The sequence below is a fragment of the Colossoma macropomum genome, unplaced genomic scaffold (genome assembly GCF_904425465.1).
Source record: "Colossoma macropomum unplaced genomic scaffold, Colossoma_macropomum, whole genome shotgun sequence".
Lineage (NCBI taxonomy): Eukaryota > Metazoa > Chordata > Actinopteri > Characiformes > Serrasalmidae > Colossoma > Colossoma macropomum.
In genome coordinates this window covers 1201064-1218142 of record NW_023494804.1, presented here as the reverse complement: position 1 = coordinate 1218142, position 17079 = coordinate 1201064, and the positions used below count along the sequence as shown (strand labels likewise).

Below are 17079 nucleotides of genomic sequence, written 5' to 3'. Positions count from 1 at the left end.
ATGAAATGTCTGACAGTGTGTTTTCTGTGTAGGAGAAAGAGATGGAGAAACAGAGGCTCCTGTATCAGCAGTCTCGCCTCCACAACCGCGGAGCAGCAGAAATGGTCCTGCAAATGATCAGCGCCTGCAAAGGTGTGACCACAACACAAACCAAGCATGATGAGGTTGCTGTAGAAATTGATTACGGGAAAGAAAAGCTCTATAATGTTGATATGATCCACACAGTCACTCTGACAGACTGTAATACACTACAGGAAGTGTAGGGGGCGATATGGCTTCTACTGTTTCATTTAAAAAGCTCTATAATGTTCATATGATCCACACAGTCATTCTGACAGACTGTAATACACTACAGGAAGTGTAGGGGGCGATATGGCTTCTACTGTTTCATTTAAAAGGCTTTATAATGTTCATATGATCCACACAGTCACTCTGACAGACTGTAATACACTACAGGAAGTGTAGGGGGCGATATGGCTTCTACTGTTTCATTTAAAAAGCTCTATAATGTTGATATGATCCACACAGTCACTCTGACAGACTGTAATACACTACAGGAAGTGTAGTGGGCGATATGGCTTCTACTGTTTCATTTAAAAGGCTTTATAATGTTCATATGATCCACACAGTCACTCTGACAGACTGTAATACACTACAGGAAGTGTAGGGGGCGATATGGCTTCTACTGTTTCATTTAAAAAGCTCTATAATGTTGATATGATCCACACAGTCATTCTGACAGACTGTAATACACTACAGGAAGTGTAGGGGGCGATATGGCTTCTACTGTTTCATTTAAAAGGCTTTATAATGTTCATATGATCCACACAGTCACTCTGACAGACTGTAATACACTACAGGAAGTGTAGGGGGCGATATGGCTTCTACTGTTTCATTTAAAAGGCTTTATAATGTTCATATGATCCACACAGTCATTCTGACAGACTGTAATACACTACAGGAAGTGTAGGGGGCGATATGGCTTCTACTGTTTCGTTTAAAAAGTGCTCTATAATGTTCATATGATCCACACAGTCACTCTGACAGACTGTAATACACTACAGGAAGTGTAGGGGGCGATATGGCTTCTACTGTTTCATTTAAAAAGCTCTATAATGTTGATATGATCCACACAGTCATTCTGACAGACTGTAATACACTACAGGAAGTGTAGGGGGCGATATGGCTTCTACTGTTTCGTTTAAAAAGTGCTCTATAATGTTCATATGATCCACACAGTCACTCTGACAGACTGTAATACACTACAGGAAGTGTAGGGGGCGATATGGCTTCTACTGTTTCATTTAAAAGGCTTTATAATGTTCATATGATCCACACAGTCACTCTGACAGACTGTAATACACTACAGGAAGTGTAGGGGGCGATATGGCTTCTACTGTTTCATTTAAAAAGCTTTATAATGTTCATGTGATTTTCTGAATTTACACTGAATCAGTTCAAGTGAACTAATAACAAAGAAAAGCCACAAAGCTTTTGTTTCTCGTTTTCCAGGTGAGACAGGCTGCATGGTGTCTTCCACCCTTAAGCTGGGCATCTCCATCCTGAACGGAGGGAACAGTGAAGTCCAGCAGGTCGGTACAGCACTTCCTGTCCAAGTGAAATGAAATTGGCATAAACCGCATGCAGGTATGATTTATATTATTTCATCTGCACTCCTGTAGAAAATGCTGGACTACCTGAAGGACAAAAAGGACGTTGGTTTCTTCCTGAGTGTACAGACACTGATGCAGACCTGCAGGTACGATGCTGTCCAATTTACCATCCACTTTATACCTTTTATGAGCAGCCACTTTATTAGAAACACCCACCTTGTGCTTCCACTTACTGACCACTTTATTAGAAACACCCACCTTGTGCTTCCACTCACTGGCCACTTTATTAGAAACACCCACCTTGTGCTTCCACTCACTGGCCACTTTATTAGAAACACCCACCTTGTGCTTCCACTTACTGACCACTTTATTAGAAACACCCACCTTGTGCTTCCACTCACTGGCCGCTTCATTAGAAACACCCACCTTGTGCTTCCACTAACTGACCACTTTATTAGAAACACCCACCTTGTGCTTCCACTCACTGGCCACTTTATTAGAAACATCCACCTTGTGCTTCCACTAACTGACCACTTTATTAGAAACACCCACCTTGTGCTTCCACTCACTGGCCACTTTATTAGAAACATCCACCTTGTGCTTCCACTAACTGACCACTTTATTAGAAACACCCACCTTGTGCTTCCACTCACTGGCCACTTTATTAGAAACACCCACCTTGTGCTTCCACTAACTGACCACTTTATTAGAAACACCCACCTTGTGCTTCCACTCACTGGCCACTTTATTAGAAACACCCACCTTGTGCTTCCACTCACTGGCCACTTTATTAGAAACACCCACCTTGTGCTTCCACTAACTGACCACTTTATTAGAAACACCCACCTTGTGCTTCCACTAACTGACCACTTTATTAGAAACACCCACCTTGTGCTTCCACTAACTGACCACTTTATTAGAAACACCCACCTTGTGCTTCCACTCACTGGCCACTTTATTAGAAACACCCACCTTGTGCCTCCACTAACTGGGCTACAGGAGTGGTGTTTCTGATAAAGTGGCCGGGGAGTGTTTGTTATGTATGTAATAAACTGCTGTGATTAAACAGTGAAGCAAGGTTTGGCTGATGTTTGCTGTTAGATCAGCAGGTAAAGTGTGTTGTTTTGCAGTGTTTTGGACCTGAATGCGTTTGAGAGGCAGAATAAAGCTGAAGGTTTGGGAATGGTGTCTGAGGAGGGCACAAGTAAGTCAGACATTTCATCTTATTACAGTTACACCACACAGAGCAGACTCTGATCTCTGCACAGGTACAACAAATGGACCCTTTGAAGTCTAGTTACTTCTGTCGTCTGCTATTCTACTTAATTATTTGTATTTAAATAAATGATTAATTATATATATACTGTATATCATTAGTTACATAATAAAATCTATTTATATTCTATGTACATCCTCTTCTGCACTTTCTGCTTGTTTCAGTGAGCAGTGATTAATCTAAAGAGCGACTCCTACAGGTTAAAACGCTTTTGAAGAATCTTCCTTTTGAGTTAATAAGAAAAAAAACTGCTGTAAATGTTTGAAACGATGCTCAGGACTCTGTGTACATTCGTCTGATTTAAACTTGCTGGCAGACGGATCTGGTTCTGGTTCTGGACAAGTTGTCCATCCTCCACATGATCAGATATCCAGCATGCAGTCCGGTCCACCTAATGAGCTCATCATTTACGATCATTATAATAAAGCCATCCTGTACGTGAGTTGAATGAACTTCTGATATTGACTGTGCAGTCAAGGGCCGACCGATATATCAGTCAGCTGATAAAATCAGATTTCGATTTATCAGTACAGGCGATAACATTGCAGATATGCATATAAAAAAATATTGTAACACTAACATTAAATTTATTATAATTGCTGTCCAGACTGAACAGATACATTACTCAACTTATAAAGTATTGTTTAATTTTTGACTGTATAAAATTATCAGCTGTTGTTATCAGATTAGCTTCTTAAAGGGCCCATATCCTACATCTCACTTTTATTTGATTTACTTTCCTTGAGGTAGACCGTTTATATGTAAACTGCTGTAGGCTGAATGGGAGGAGCTAAACTGCTGTAGGCTGAATAGGCGGGGCTTAACTGCTGTAGGCTGAATGGGTGGGGCTAAACTGCTGTAGACTGAGTGGGTGGGGCTAAACTACTGTATGCTGAATGGGCAGGGCTAAACTGTGATAGGCTGGATGGCTGGAGCTAAACTGCTGTAGGCTGAGTGGGTGGGGCTAAACTGCTGTGTGCTGAATGGGTGGGGCTAAACTGCTGTATGCTGTATGGGCGGGGCTAAACTGCTGTGTGGCTGTATAGTCGTATACAGATAAATACTTTGTAACATCACAAAAACTTTGAATTCAGAATGGGCAGTGTTTGAAGTTTGGTTACATCAACAGTATGGTCTGAGATATGTTTTGGAACTTGAAACAATGTTTCTGTTCTATATCAAACACGTTTATTTAAAAAAAAGAAGTGCGGTTTTCCGTGGTATGGGCCCTTTAAAACGTGTATCAGTATCAGTGATGGTGAGCGTATCGGTCAGGCTCTTGTGATAATTCAGTATTTTACTCCCAGTCATCTACTGCACTCACCTTCACCTTCCCTCTCTCCATCACCATACTCCCTCCCTCTCTCTCTCCCCCTCTCTCTCCCTCCTTACTTGGGCCTCAGACATGAAGCTAGAGCGGGGTAAATAATGCCTCTGTCCCTTTTATATCCTTTTCTCTCTCCTCTCTCTCTGTCCTCTCTCTGTCCCTCATTCTTCTCCTCTTTGTTTTGGATCTTAACACGTCACTCAAGGAAAACAACTTCCACAAGTTTTACGGATGAAGATCACAGTTTAAAGTCACAGCATGCACTGAGTGTTCAGTTCATTGTGTCCAGATACCTTATATCTACATTCAGTGGCCATTTTATCAGAAACACCTACTTTATAGGTGTTAGGTTTACAGTTACAGACAGTAGCCCATCTCTTTATCAGTCACCATGTCAGTCCACAAGTTTGGTTGGGTTTCCGTTCAAATGTTTCGCAAATATTTTGCACATTTATTAAATTTTGAGAGGAAAAATGTGAATTAAGTTGTGTTTCCGTCCGCTATAGTTCTGTGAAGAAACTTCTGTGATCAGGGGCTGCATCAAAATAAGCAAGCTGGAGAGATTTAGATCAACATTATTTAACAGTTTTGGCTAACAACAACAGCTTCAAATCATGTTGATGCTACACTGACTTATAACAGTGAGAACGGTGTATCTGCTGTTGCCGCTCTGGGCTGGGACACCTGCTGTAGCACTATGTAACTTTGGAGGAGCAGCACAAGAACCTCTCATCAGAACTACATAACGCTTTACGGCACTACGTCACACACCAACAGCTCAGCAGCTATAAGAAGAAGCAGCTTGGTATTCCTAGGATGGACATCATAGCAGAGGCTGCAAAGAAGAGGCTGTTGGAGGAAGAGAGTAAGAGAAAAAGAGAGACAGAGACCGAGTGAGAGACCAGACAAGAGTAAATGACTGGCTTTGACTCGCTGGCGAGCGCTAATAGAGATGTAAGGATGCAGGACACACTCACGGCTAATGGGACAACGGCGAAACTCCGACAGCAGAGTGTTCACCCTGACAGTGTTGTTTTCACGGTGTGAAAGTGAAATACATCTAGCAACTGTAGGGGGGGCCCAAGAGCAAAAATACCAATTCTCACATAATAAAGCGTTGCGTTAGTTTTAAATAAAGTCATCTTTACAGCCGTTTGCCGTCTTTTTATGGCTGTGTTGTTTGCAGCTCAGAGATGCCAGGCAGGACGAATAGTAACCACCTAATGAGGGCTGAAATCTCTGTGCCAAACCTGTTGCAAATCTTGGTACATTTGTTGTTGTTTTCCATCCAGTATTGCATTTATGTTGCTTTTTTGGGTAATTAAAGTCTCCTCAACAGTCCAACAGACTGCGCTGGACAATCATGTTTTTGGTCTGGTCAGGTGGAGCGGAATCATGTGACTTACAGCTTAAAACATCATTGTTTATTCAAAAAATTATTTCCATCACTCTTTTGTGTGTTTCGGCTTCAGTGATATTCTAACTTTTCCACCTCATCCTAGCATGAAAACTCCTTTTACAATATATATATATTTTTCCAAATTTTCATTATTTTCATATTTTCGAACTCTATTCAGTTTTTTTGCACACTTTCAAAATTTGTGGATGGAAAACACCCTAGTGTCTTCGCTGTGCTGAGAATGGTCCACCACACAAGTCATATCTGGTCAGCAGTGGTCCTGTGGTGGTCTATTTCCATTGCTGAACAGGGCAGAGGGGGGCTGATGAAGTGTGTGCAATCAGATGGGCAATAGTCTGAAATTGTACCTCTGCATACTTTCTACAATTTCCAGTCAAAACTGCCATTAAGTAGAAGTTCTTCATTCTTCAGGAGATGCTTCTGAGCAGGTTACAAATAATAACAAAAATCCACTAGAATAGGGAAGGAGAACATCAAAGTGAAAGGAACAGGAACTTGAGTTCAAAAAGTGATAAACAGCTCCAGAGAAAATGAGGCTCCTAACAACCACCTGGAAGACCTGGTCGACCCCAAAACTGCCCCCATCAGATAAACAGCACTTAAAGCTTTCATCTCTGAGAGAGAGGAGAAAATCAAGCTGATCAGATCTGAAAACATCCACAGGTGTTTCTGTCCATCCTTCCACTGTGAGAAGACGACTCAGCGCTGTGGGTCTGAAAGGATGTGTAGCTGTCAAGAAGAACCTCACTGAGAAAAGGAGACGGACACATCAAACAAAGAAGCTGACCAATGGACTGACCACCCCAGAGTCCAGACCTCAACACCACTGAATGAGTTTGATTACTTCAGAAAATCATCAACCAGCTTCTAAGACTGAACTTTGGAGGTGTGTCTGCAGATTCTTTGAGGAACTGAAAGTGAGCCTCCTGAAAAGAATGGAAGCTGGAATAAAGGTGAAGAAAAAAGGAACTTTAGACCTTTAGAAACTTTAGAAAGAACCTTGTACTTAAAAGGGAAACTCCACCAAAGTTTGTGCATAATTCATCAGTTGAGATGTAATCAGAGCGGTTCAGAGTGGTTTGGTGTGAAATGCTCTGTTCTAGATAAACTGACCGAGTCAGAACTGTTCACAGTGGTGGTGATAGGAACCAGACGTCCACCTCTAAAAGCTCCCTCACAGAAAGTTCCTACATGAAATGGTTATGAATTCACTGCCTGATGACTGAGACACTGTTTTATGATAGTTTAGAGAACTTAAACTCCATTCATGGTGGAGGGATACATGCAGGGCGCTGTGAGGCAAAATAGTCCCCAAAGAAAACTTATTATTTCAGATTTTCCACTATTTTCCATCATCAACATTCCATATAAACTCAGAAGACTCGTGTAGGTTCACTGGTGGTTCTGGATAGTAAATAAAATATCTATATTTGTGTTGTAGTCATGGCGACCCCTGGTTCCCATTACCACCACTGTAAAGAAATGTAAGTTTCTCTGCAGATGAACCATTTTACACCAAACTAATCTGAATCTGTTTATAATCTGTTTATATCTCAGCCACTGAATTATACAGAATATTTGAAAATTTGGTCGAATTCACCTTTAAGGGCTGTTTTAAATGGAAATTATACAAATGAATGGCTTTGATTTTTTCACCTTATTTTATGCTGTAGGTGGGTTTCTGATAAAATGGCCAGTGAGTGTAGATTACAATAATCTGGACACTCAGTGTGTGTTTACACGCATACAGAATGTGGTTGAATAGCGGTTATTGACCTTGAGTGCCTCGTCGGTCTGCTGTAACTCCACAACTCTGACGTGTGCATTATAATCTCAACCCAGTACACGGCCCCACCATCCCATCACACTGAAGGCCATTAGCTTTTACATCTGTTGCCTCTTTGCAAATACATGTATTACTTTATTTATTTGTCATAGTAAGTTTTGTACAACAGTCTCAGCTTTCGCTGCTTCTCTGGAGTCGTCCTTAAAACGGCGAAGAACCTGAAGGAACCTGTGTGCTCAGTTTGGGTGCATTACCTGAGTGAGGTCTACACGCCGTCAGCGGAGAAGTTTTTACACTCGTTCATAATGAAAAGTGTGGCTGAAGTCCTTTGATTGATCACCACCCTCTGTCAATATTTGACATTTTTCATGTTTTGAACTACAAAACAATCCGTTTGTGTATTTCTGTGATCTACATGTTGCTAAGATTAAGTACTAATTTATTACAGATCCTCAGACCCTCCTGGATCATTTTCATTTCACCTCTAATCCAGGTCAACCCACCCCGTAATCCACGCCCGTTATCAGACCCGCCCATGATCAGACCCACCTGTTACCAAAAAGACCTGTTATCAGACCCACCTGTTAACAAAAAGACCTGTTATCAGACCCACCTGTTACCAAACCCACCTGTTATCAGACCCGCCCGTGATCAGACCCACCTGTTATCAGACTCACCTGATAACAAACCCACCTGTTATCAAAACCGCCTGTTATCAAACCCACCTGTTATCAGACCCACCCATCATCAAACCCACCTGTTATCAGACCCACCCGTCATCAAACACACCTGTTATCTGGCGCTGTTATCAGACCCACCTGTTATCAGACTCACCTGATAACAAACCCACCTGTTATCAAAACCGCCTGTTATCAAACCCACCTGTTATCAGACCCACCCATCATCAAACCCACCTGTTATCAGACCCACCCGTCATCAAACACACCTGTTATCTGGCGCTGTTATCAGACCCACCTGTTATCAGACCCACCCATCATCAGACCGACCTGTCATCAGACCCACCTGATATCAAACCCATGTTTCCAAACCCACCCATTATCAGACCCACCTCTTATAAAACCCACCTGTTATCAGACCCACCTATTATCAGACCCTCTAGTTATCTAACCCTCCTGTTTTTAGACCCACCTGTTATCAGGACTGTGCAGTTGATCCTGCTGGACTGACACACACCTGAGTTCAGGAGTTCAGTAGTTCTGCATGCTGAAGTGTGTGAAGTCCTTTTCCACACAGAGGAGATAAAATCACCATTTCTTCTCTGGCTCTGTTTCTAAAGGCAGTATGTCAAATTTATGATTTAGTATTTTGAAATAATTTATTTTCTCAAAGTTTTGGCCTACGATATTGAAATAGCTTATTGTCTGAAACGTTGGCTGTGTAGAAATAATTATTTATCTCCTTAAAATATTAACTATGTCAAAATAATTACTTATTTACTCTAAATATTGACTTACAGTGTCAAAATACTGACTTATTTTCTAGACATAATTTTTCTGTCAAAGTAATATTTTAATATTTTGAAACAATGACTTCTTTTCTCAATATTTTGAGTTTTGGGAGAGATAATAAGTCATTTTTTGGATGTACAGAAAATTATTAGGGTTACAATTATTAGTTGTTTTGAGATACTAAGTCAGAAATTTGACGTCCTGCTGTGAGAAACAGAACACAGCTGATTTTCTCCTTGGGCTTCTGTAGAGAGTGTGTTTAACTGGAGCTTTGCTGTTTAACTCTCTCTCTTCTCTCTCTCTCTCTCTCTCTCTCTCTCTCTCTCTCTCTGTCTCTCTCTCTGTCAGATACAGTGTCTCTGTGATCTTTTATCTGTTTACGTTCCAGGACAGTTACAGTGTATGTATGTGTACTGTGTGTTTAGTGAAGGTATATATGTTTGTCTGTGTGAATGTGTATGTGTATGTAAATATGTGTGTGTATGTGTTTAAGTGTATATGTATGGAAGTGTGTGTGTGTGGTGCTCTGTGAGTGAGTCCTCACAGTGTGATCCTGTGTGTCTGCAGTGTTAAAGAGGAGACTGCATTCAGAACCACTGTGAGCTCAGACAGTGGTTTCAGTCAGCAGTTCAGTCAGCGGCTCAGTCAGCGGCTCAGTCAGTGTTTCAGTCATAGGTTCAGTCAGCGGCTCAGTCAGCGGCTCAGTCATAGGTTTCAGTTATAGGTTCAGTCATAGGTTCAGTCAGCGGCTCAGTCAGCGGTTCAGTCAGCGGTTCAGTCATAGGTTCAGTCATAGGTTCAGTCTGCGGCTCAGTCAGCGGTTCAGTCAGCGGTTCAGTCATAGGTTCAGTCAGCGGCTCAGTCAGTGGTTCAGTCAGCGGTTCAGTCATAGGTTCAGTCATAGGTTCAGTCAGCGGCTCAGTCAGTGGTTCAGTCAGCGGTTCAGTCATAGGTTCAGTCATAGGTTCAGTCAGCGGCTCAGTCAGTGGTTCAGTCAGCGGTTCAGTCATAGGTTCAGTCATAGGTTCAGTCTGCGGCTCAGTCAGCGGCTCAGTCAGTGCTTCAGTTAGCGTTTCAATCAGAGGTTCAGTCAGCGGCTCTGGATGGACTGTTGCTTTGACAAAGGAGCTGCTTACATGACTGTACTGCTGTCCACTCCTCTTCTTCCTTTTTTGCTTTCTTTTTTTCTTTCCATTTTATTTCTCTTTCTCTTTCTTCAGTATGTCTGTGTATCTCTTTCAGTCTCTGTTTTTGTGTTTCTCACTGTGGGTTCTCTCTGTGGTTTTCTCTGTGATTCTCTCTGGTGGTTCTCTGTGGTTCTCTCTGTGGGTTCTCTCTGTACTTCTGTGGCTCTCTGTGGTTCTCTCTGTGGTTCTGGTTCTGTGTCCTGCTCTGCTGTACAGGCTCTGCTGTGTGTTTGCTGAACTGTGGGGTTCTGTTAAGCTCACCTGTCTCTGTTCTGGCTCAGGTGAGAAAGTGATGGCAGACGATGAGTTCACCTGTGACCTATTCCGTTTCCTGCAGCTACTCTGTGAAGGACACAATAACGGTCAGTTACTGCCCTGCACACCCACAGTGGACCCAAAGAGAACCTTCTTAATCTTTACACCAGCTTATCCTCCCCAGGAGGAGCGCTGTGTCCGCCATTATGGCTCCATCTGCTTTTTTAAGGTGTTTTGAGATGTGAGCCGGTAGCTGTTACTGCTAACCATAGTTTAGCTCTGTTTACCAGGAGATGAAGCCCAGTGTTTAAGTTCTACTGCAGCAGCTCGTAATGTTCTCTAGTGGAACCTGCAGGTAAGAGTGAGTTCTGTTTTGTTTTTGCTCTCTGTAGATTTCCAGAACTACCTCAGAACTCAGACTGGAAGCACAACCACCATCAACATCATCATCTGCACTGTGGACTACCTGCTGCGTCTGCAGGTGAGCAGGGAAGGTGTGCTTTAGAGGGCTAAACGATATATTGTTGGTTAATCGTTATCGTGATTAATCTTTACACCAAACTCTTGGGAAACTGGGCGAGTTTTTCAGAGGAGTCCGGGCAGAGTTACAGTTTCTAGACTATGAAGGATTAACTGGGTGAACCAGTCTGCTACAGCGCCACCCTGAGGCAGAGCAGTGCTGCAGCAAGTTAGTTAAGAATAACACAGACAGAAGCTGATTGTGGGGGAAGCAGATCAACAATGAGCTTCACTCAGTCAGGATTTGAGTGTCTCTAATGGACAGCATAACATCATCATATGTTTATTTTCAGGGGACCCCCATAATTTTGATTTTGAGACATTCACGTAGTCCAGTAGGTTAATTTGGGGGTCTTGGAACACCAGAACCCCCCGTATTTCACACCTTGATTGCAATATAGTATATCTGATACAGGTGTTTTGTTTATGTTGTGTAAATCATTATCAGGGGAAAAGTGCTGCTAGTAGCTAACAAAGCAGCCTGCAGAATTCTTATGAAGTTTTACAGTAAGGACACCAAATAATCGGCGAGGATAGGAAATGAAATAAATTAGAAACGCACAGCTATACATGTCTTATAACATTATAACCGTACAGAGCTTTAGTATTTACAGTGTAAGTGCCCATTGTGCATATTTTTGTTCTGAAATGTGTGCAGGAATCCATCAGTGATTTTTACTGGTATTATTCCGGGAAGGAGATCATTGACGATCCAGGGAAAGAGGAACTTCTCCAAGGCCATGGCTGTCGCCAAGCAGGTCTTCAACAGCCTGACTGAGTACATCCAGGTGAGGCTACACTGAGAACCTCACAAACATGAGCTGACAAATGTTAGAACCCGTTTTTACAGTAATTAGTCTTTGTTGCTGGTATTATTATTCAGTAGAGTAGAGTCTCTGTGTAGGTGATTGATTAGTCTCAGCCTCAGAAGCTCCGCCCACAGAGGTAAACAGGCTCTCTGATATCTACACGCTTGAAAAAAGATGATTTAGCGAAGGCAGTTGGTTCTGTTCATTTCATGCTTAAACGGTTCTTTGAATGGTGAAATCGTTCTTCAGATTGATGTAGAATGTGTTGTAAATGGTTCTATATTGATTTTATTGTTACAAGCTGGACACCCTACAATAGAAGAACCCTTTTTGGTGCTATATAGAAGCATTTTCAAAAAATTTCTGTATACAATCGTATACAACAGATTCTCCTTCAACCTGAATAACTATTTCACAATGCAAATAACCATTTAAGCATGAACTAGATAATAGAACCGGTAAATAGAACTGTTGCCTTTACTAAAGAACGCGTGAAGGGGGTCCATGTACCTTTCGTTAATTAGTTTTCCATTTCGAATCCTACAATAGAAAAACAGACAACGACCCATTTCCAAATTTTTTCATTTCATCAAACACCAGAGTATGCAGATTATTTATTTGTTTATTTTTTCAATTTTTCCAATACATTAAAACACAAATTCAGGGAATATTAGAATCTGACATATTTTCATTTTAGTTCACTATATATAGATGTTTTTTTCTTCATACAAAAGGCAGTTAATAACAGAGATATGAGTCACGTAAATGTCACCGTTCTGCTGCAGTTTTGTGCCAGAATGACTCTAGAACAGAAACTAGATGTACAGCTTCTTCTCAAGCCATAATTTGTGCAAAACTTTCTTATATTAGCCTCAGAACACCTTCTCAGGTCCCCATTGTGCATAGAAAGCATATGTTGTGCTGTCTTTGATGACAGTTTTCATTAAATCATGAAATGCGTCAAGTGTACTCGTCTTCAGTCTACCAGCAGAATAATTTCCTCCGTTCGATACAATAACTGTCCAGTTATCATATTTTCTAAGGAGGATTTTTTCCCTGTTGGCTGTTTCTTCCTCCATCAGCTCCAGATCTTGTTTGCTAAAATTGTGTAAACGCTTGGTTTGATGTTTTTCCTCCATTTTGCTCCTTAAGAAAATCTTAAAGAAATAATTAAGATTATCTTTAAAGAATATTTGAGAACTTAAGTTTTTTTTGAGAACTGCATTTAAGAACATTCTTATGAACTTCTTAGTGTTTGTTTTAAGAACGTTCGCTTTTCCTTAAGAAAGCCTTAATGAATCCAGCCCCGGATTCTGTAATGACAGACAGAAGTGTGGCTTACGAGACGTGATGAATGATGAAGGAGTGATGAATGTTGGTTTAAGGCAGGTGTATCCAAACTCGTACCATGCCAAAATATGATTCACAAATGATTTGAAACGTTAAGTTTCCAAAATGTGGAAAATACAACCATTTTGAGCGGCCCCTTATAACACACTCTGAAACAGAAGCCACGGGCCAGTTATAACCTGCCTGCGGGACTCATTTGGCCCTGGGGCCGGACTTTGGTCACCCATGGTGTGTGGAGTATGGCCTTTTCTGTTTCCCAGATTTTTTAAGCAAGAGGTTTATTGATATGTGTGTATTCATTTCAATAAAAAACTCTCTCTCTCTCGCTCTCATTCAGGGCCCCTGTACAGGTAACCAGCAGTCTCTGGCCCACAGCAGGCTGTGGGACGCTGTTGTTGGTTTCCTTCACGTCTTTGCTCATATGATGATGAAACTGGCTCAGGTGAGCAACACTGCATCATTTACACTGAACACTTACTTTAATCCTGCTTATGCGCAGTGACAATTTATGTAAGAAATGTGTACATTAGGAATGATTATTACATGGTTACTCATACTTATAAAAATACTTATATATGAAAATGTTGTTACATGTTATAAATGCAGTCTGCCTCTGTACATTTGTAGAATGCTAATATATTATGGTAAACTCAAATCTGATTGTAGCGCCTCTAATGCCGTGTGCATATTAAATTTCCACAAAGGGTGTTTTCACACTTGAGTCCTCACCCATGACCGATTCTGGGCTCGTTAGGGGGAGGGGTTAATTATCGCTTGTTTGCTTAAATAAATAATTCCACCTGAATCGAGGATCAACTGCGCTGTTCCATCCATCACTTTTCTGAGTGCAGATTGCAGATTGGTCGGCATCGCTTCATCTGTTTCCTGCTTCTTGTTATTTTGTTTGAAGCGGGGAAGAGCAGCTCTTTCTGTCCACAGCTGTCCTCTCCCCCATCACCACACCTATAAAAGGGAAGTGATGCGATAATTTGAAACAGTCAAGTTACAAAATGAGCCAAACGCACAGCCCCACAGGCGGCGCAGGGAGTGGAGAGCTTCCACACGTACAGCGGACCCACCAGAGTTCCCCAGACCACCGATTTCAGAGCAGAGATCGGTTCTCTGGACTGCTTGCGGGCTCCAAAACAGCCCAACCAACCAGGGGTGTGGACTCGAGTCATATGACTTGGACTCATGAGTCATGAATCATGTCATGAAGTCACGAATTTCATGACTTTAGATTCGACTCAAGATAATCGAGAAAGTCTTGCGACTTGACTTTGACTTGACACCAGTGATTCGGACTCTGACTCTGACTTGAGCATGATGACTTGGGAAGACTCGAGATTCAAAGTGGAAGAAACGTGGAGAGTCAGACTGCAGACGGGACGCTACACAGCCTGCTGTTTTTCATGTGAATGGATTCGTTTCCTACCAGAATTTGAATAAACAGCGACATCCGCAGATGTCTGTCACTGTGGTTATGCTCGGTTTATTTTATTTAGGAAGACACATGAAGTGTTTTGAGTCAAGTTTACCTGCATAAGCTGGAAACAAGCAAAGCATCAACAGCATCAATGCGTCCTCACTCAGCGCTTAAACTCCGCTCTTACTGGATAAACTTACCAGGCAAACTGACCATTTTCCTCACGGCAGCAAAACAAAAGAAGCACAGCGTCTCTGTTCGACAGATTCTAACAGCTTCTGCAGGTAAAATAAGCGCAACGTTCACCATGAGGCTGCAGTTGACTTTTTTTTGCCAGCTAACATGCTGTCATTAAAATGCTACAGTACGGTTTAATTTTGTTCAGTGCTGTGGCCTTAAATTAGCTGAAGAATGCAGACTGACTTGTTTGGGACCTAAAGATTAGGACTATTGACTCAGGACTTCAATTGAGACTCAGCTCCCTCGACTCAGGACTTGAGTGTGAAGACTTGAGACTTACGTGTTACTTGCAGCTTAGTGACTCATTGCCACCTCTGCGACCAACCGTACCGGACTCACAGAGCGAGCGGTCCTGGGTCTGGAAAAAACTCCAGTGTGAAAACGGCCTTAAAGTGCTCAGTGTAGTTTCTAATAATGAGCTTTGTCTTATTTTAGCTGCATGACAGAAAAGCTGTGATTTTAATTGCTTAGCATTTAGACTAGAGGCTTTTTAGATGTGAAGCGTGTTACATTCCTGTTTCAGACCGTATGATGCTTCGGAATGTAATGCTGTTCTTGCTCTGAAATGAAGGAATGTTGTATTGATTAATGCAACTGTTTTTCACATGGTCTGTGCAGGGAAGAGTATGTATCACTCTATTTATTTATTACAGTGATTGGCTTTGTGTTTGGCCCTCTCTACACCCTGCCCTCCGACACTCAGAGTGTCTGCATCCCCTGCTGAACACAGACAGGGATGAATGAAAGAGATTAGAGACTCAGCACTGACTGTTTGCTGAGTCAATATTAGCTAGAACTTTAAAGGCCATGCAGGAGGATTAAAGGTGATCTCTCATTAACACACATAGCCTACAGCACTTTAGCCACATCCGTTTAGCCTACAGCACTTTAGCCCCGCCCATTCACCCTACCACAGTTTAGCCCCCGCCCATTCTGCCTACCTCACTTTAGCCCCACCCATTCAGCCTACATCAGTTTAGCCCCGCCCATTCTGCCCACAGCAGTTTAGCCCTGCATATTCAGCGTACAGCAGTTTAGCCCCACCCATTCAGCCTATAGCAGATTAACGGGATGAATGGGAAAATTCAAACAAGAAGTTGGCAAATTGGAAGCCGAACTTCAGTAAACACTTTCTGAGCACCTCCAAACTTAAGAAACTCCATTGTCACAGGATGTGGAAGTGTTTTACTGACATGTTAATTCGCACGGGATTAATGTAATCTGAGGTTATTTTACGGCTCGTTTTGTAGAAGGTAAAAGGCGCTGGAATCTTTACTGAAGCAGGAGCACAGTCGGTACAAATGACTGAAGGTGCATTCGGATGGGATTAAAATCACTAAGAAACACTGGGAATAATTACATCACCCACCTCCTCATGTAAAAATAATTCTGAATAAGGCTTTAAAGACAGCCTGTTAAATTAGGGCCATTTTGGCACATAAACCCACACAAACTTAACAAGTGGGGAAAAAGTAAAATGGACAGAAAATTTGGGATGTGTGTTCTGTGCTTACTGTCACTGCAGACTGTGCAGTGAGTGTTGAATGATGAAGAAAGTGTTCAGCAGGAGGATCAGACAACCTGAGAGGGAAGCGAGGGCTGTTCAGCCCGTCCTGATGAAGACGAGCCCTTTAACACACGTCCGTCTGTGCTGACCCTGCGGTCAGGGTTGGGGAGAAACAATAAAAATGATAAATATATTAATGTTTATTAAATCAGCTGCTATAATCCATTATCTCCTTCTGTTCTCACATTCAGGACAGAATAAAACACCTCCATGTGTCTCTGTCAATCTCAGTGGCATTTATATTCATATATTTAAATGAGGAGAACCTGCAGTGGAACCTTCCCAACCCTGAATATTAAACAAGGTTTTTGACTGGAACCTGTTCTGCCCCCTGTTTGTGGTATTTGTCATCTGCTCTATGTGGACTTGTTTTCCCTGTTTACACACTTAAAAAAGATGGTTCTTTAAGGGTTCTTTAGGTTCTATTTAGATGAGTCCTATATAGGCCAATTTGCATGACTAAATGGTTCTCTGCATGGTGAAATTGTTCCTCAGATAGATTGAGAATGTGTTGTAATTGGTTCTGTGTAGCACCAAAAACGGTTCTGCTATTGTTACAATGTCAAGTTTGTTACAATAGAAGAACCCTTTGGGTTCTATATAGAACCATATACAGCACATTCTCCATCACTCTGAAGAACTCCTTCATGATGCAAAGAGCCCTTTATTCATGCAAAGGGTTCTTTGCATGTTCATAGTCCTACATAGAACTATTTTCTTTACTGAAGAACCTTTGAAGAACCATCTTTTTGAAGAGTGTATTGATACAAGCCTGATGTCAGAACAGAACCCTTAGCATAACCCTTTTTGGTGTTATACAGAACCATTTTCTAAA

The 17079-nt window shown here is 41.8% G+C and overlaps 1 protein-coding gene across 1 annotated transcript in view; it reads left to right on the top strand.

The window, feature by feature from the left end:
- The window catches only part of ryr1a (ryanodine receptor 1a (skeletal)), a 143468-nt gene that overhangs the window by 103199 nt on the left and 23190 nt on the right, over window positions 1–17079 (top strand). The window contains 11 exon segments of the mRNA XM_036594491.1: window positions 33–132; window positions 1513–1592; window positions 1683–1759; window positions 2744–2817; window positions 4293–4310; window positions 10360–10440; window positions 10726–10814; window positions 11511–11567; window positions 11569–11640; window positions 13349–13453; window positions 15296–15301. Coding sequence (XP_036450384.1) covers window positions 33–132; window positions 1513–1592; window positions 1683–1759; window positions 2744–2817; window positions 4293–4310; window positions 10360–10440; window positions 10726–10814; window positions 11511–11567; window positions 11569–11640; window positions 13349–13453; window positions 15296–15301 — 759 coding nt within the window.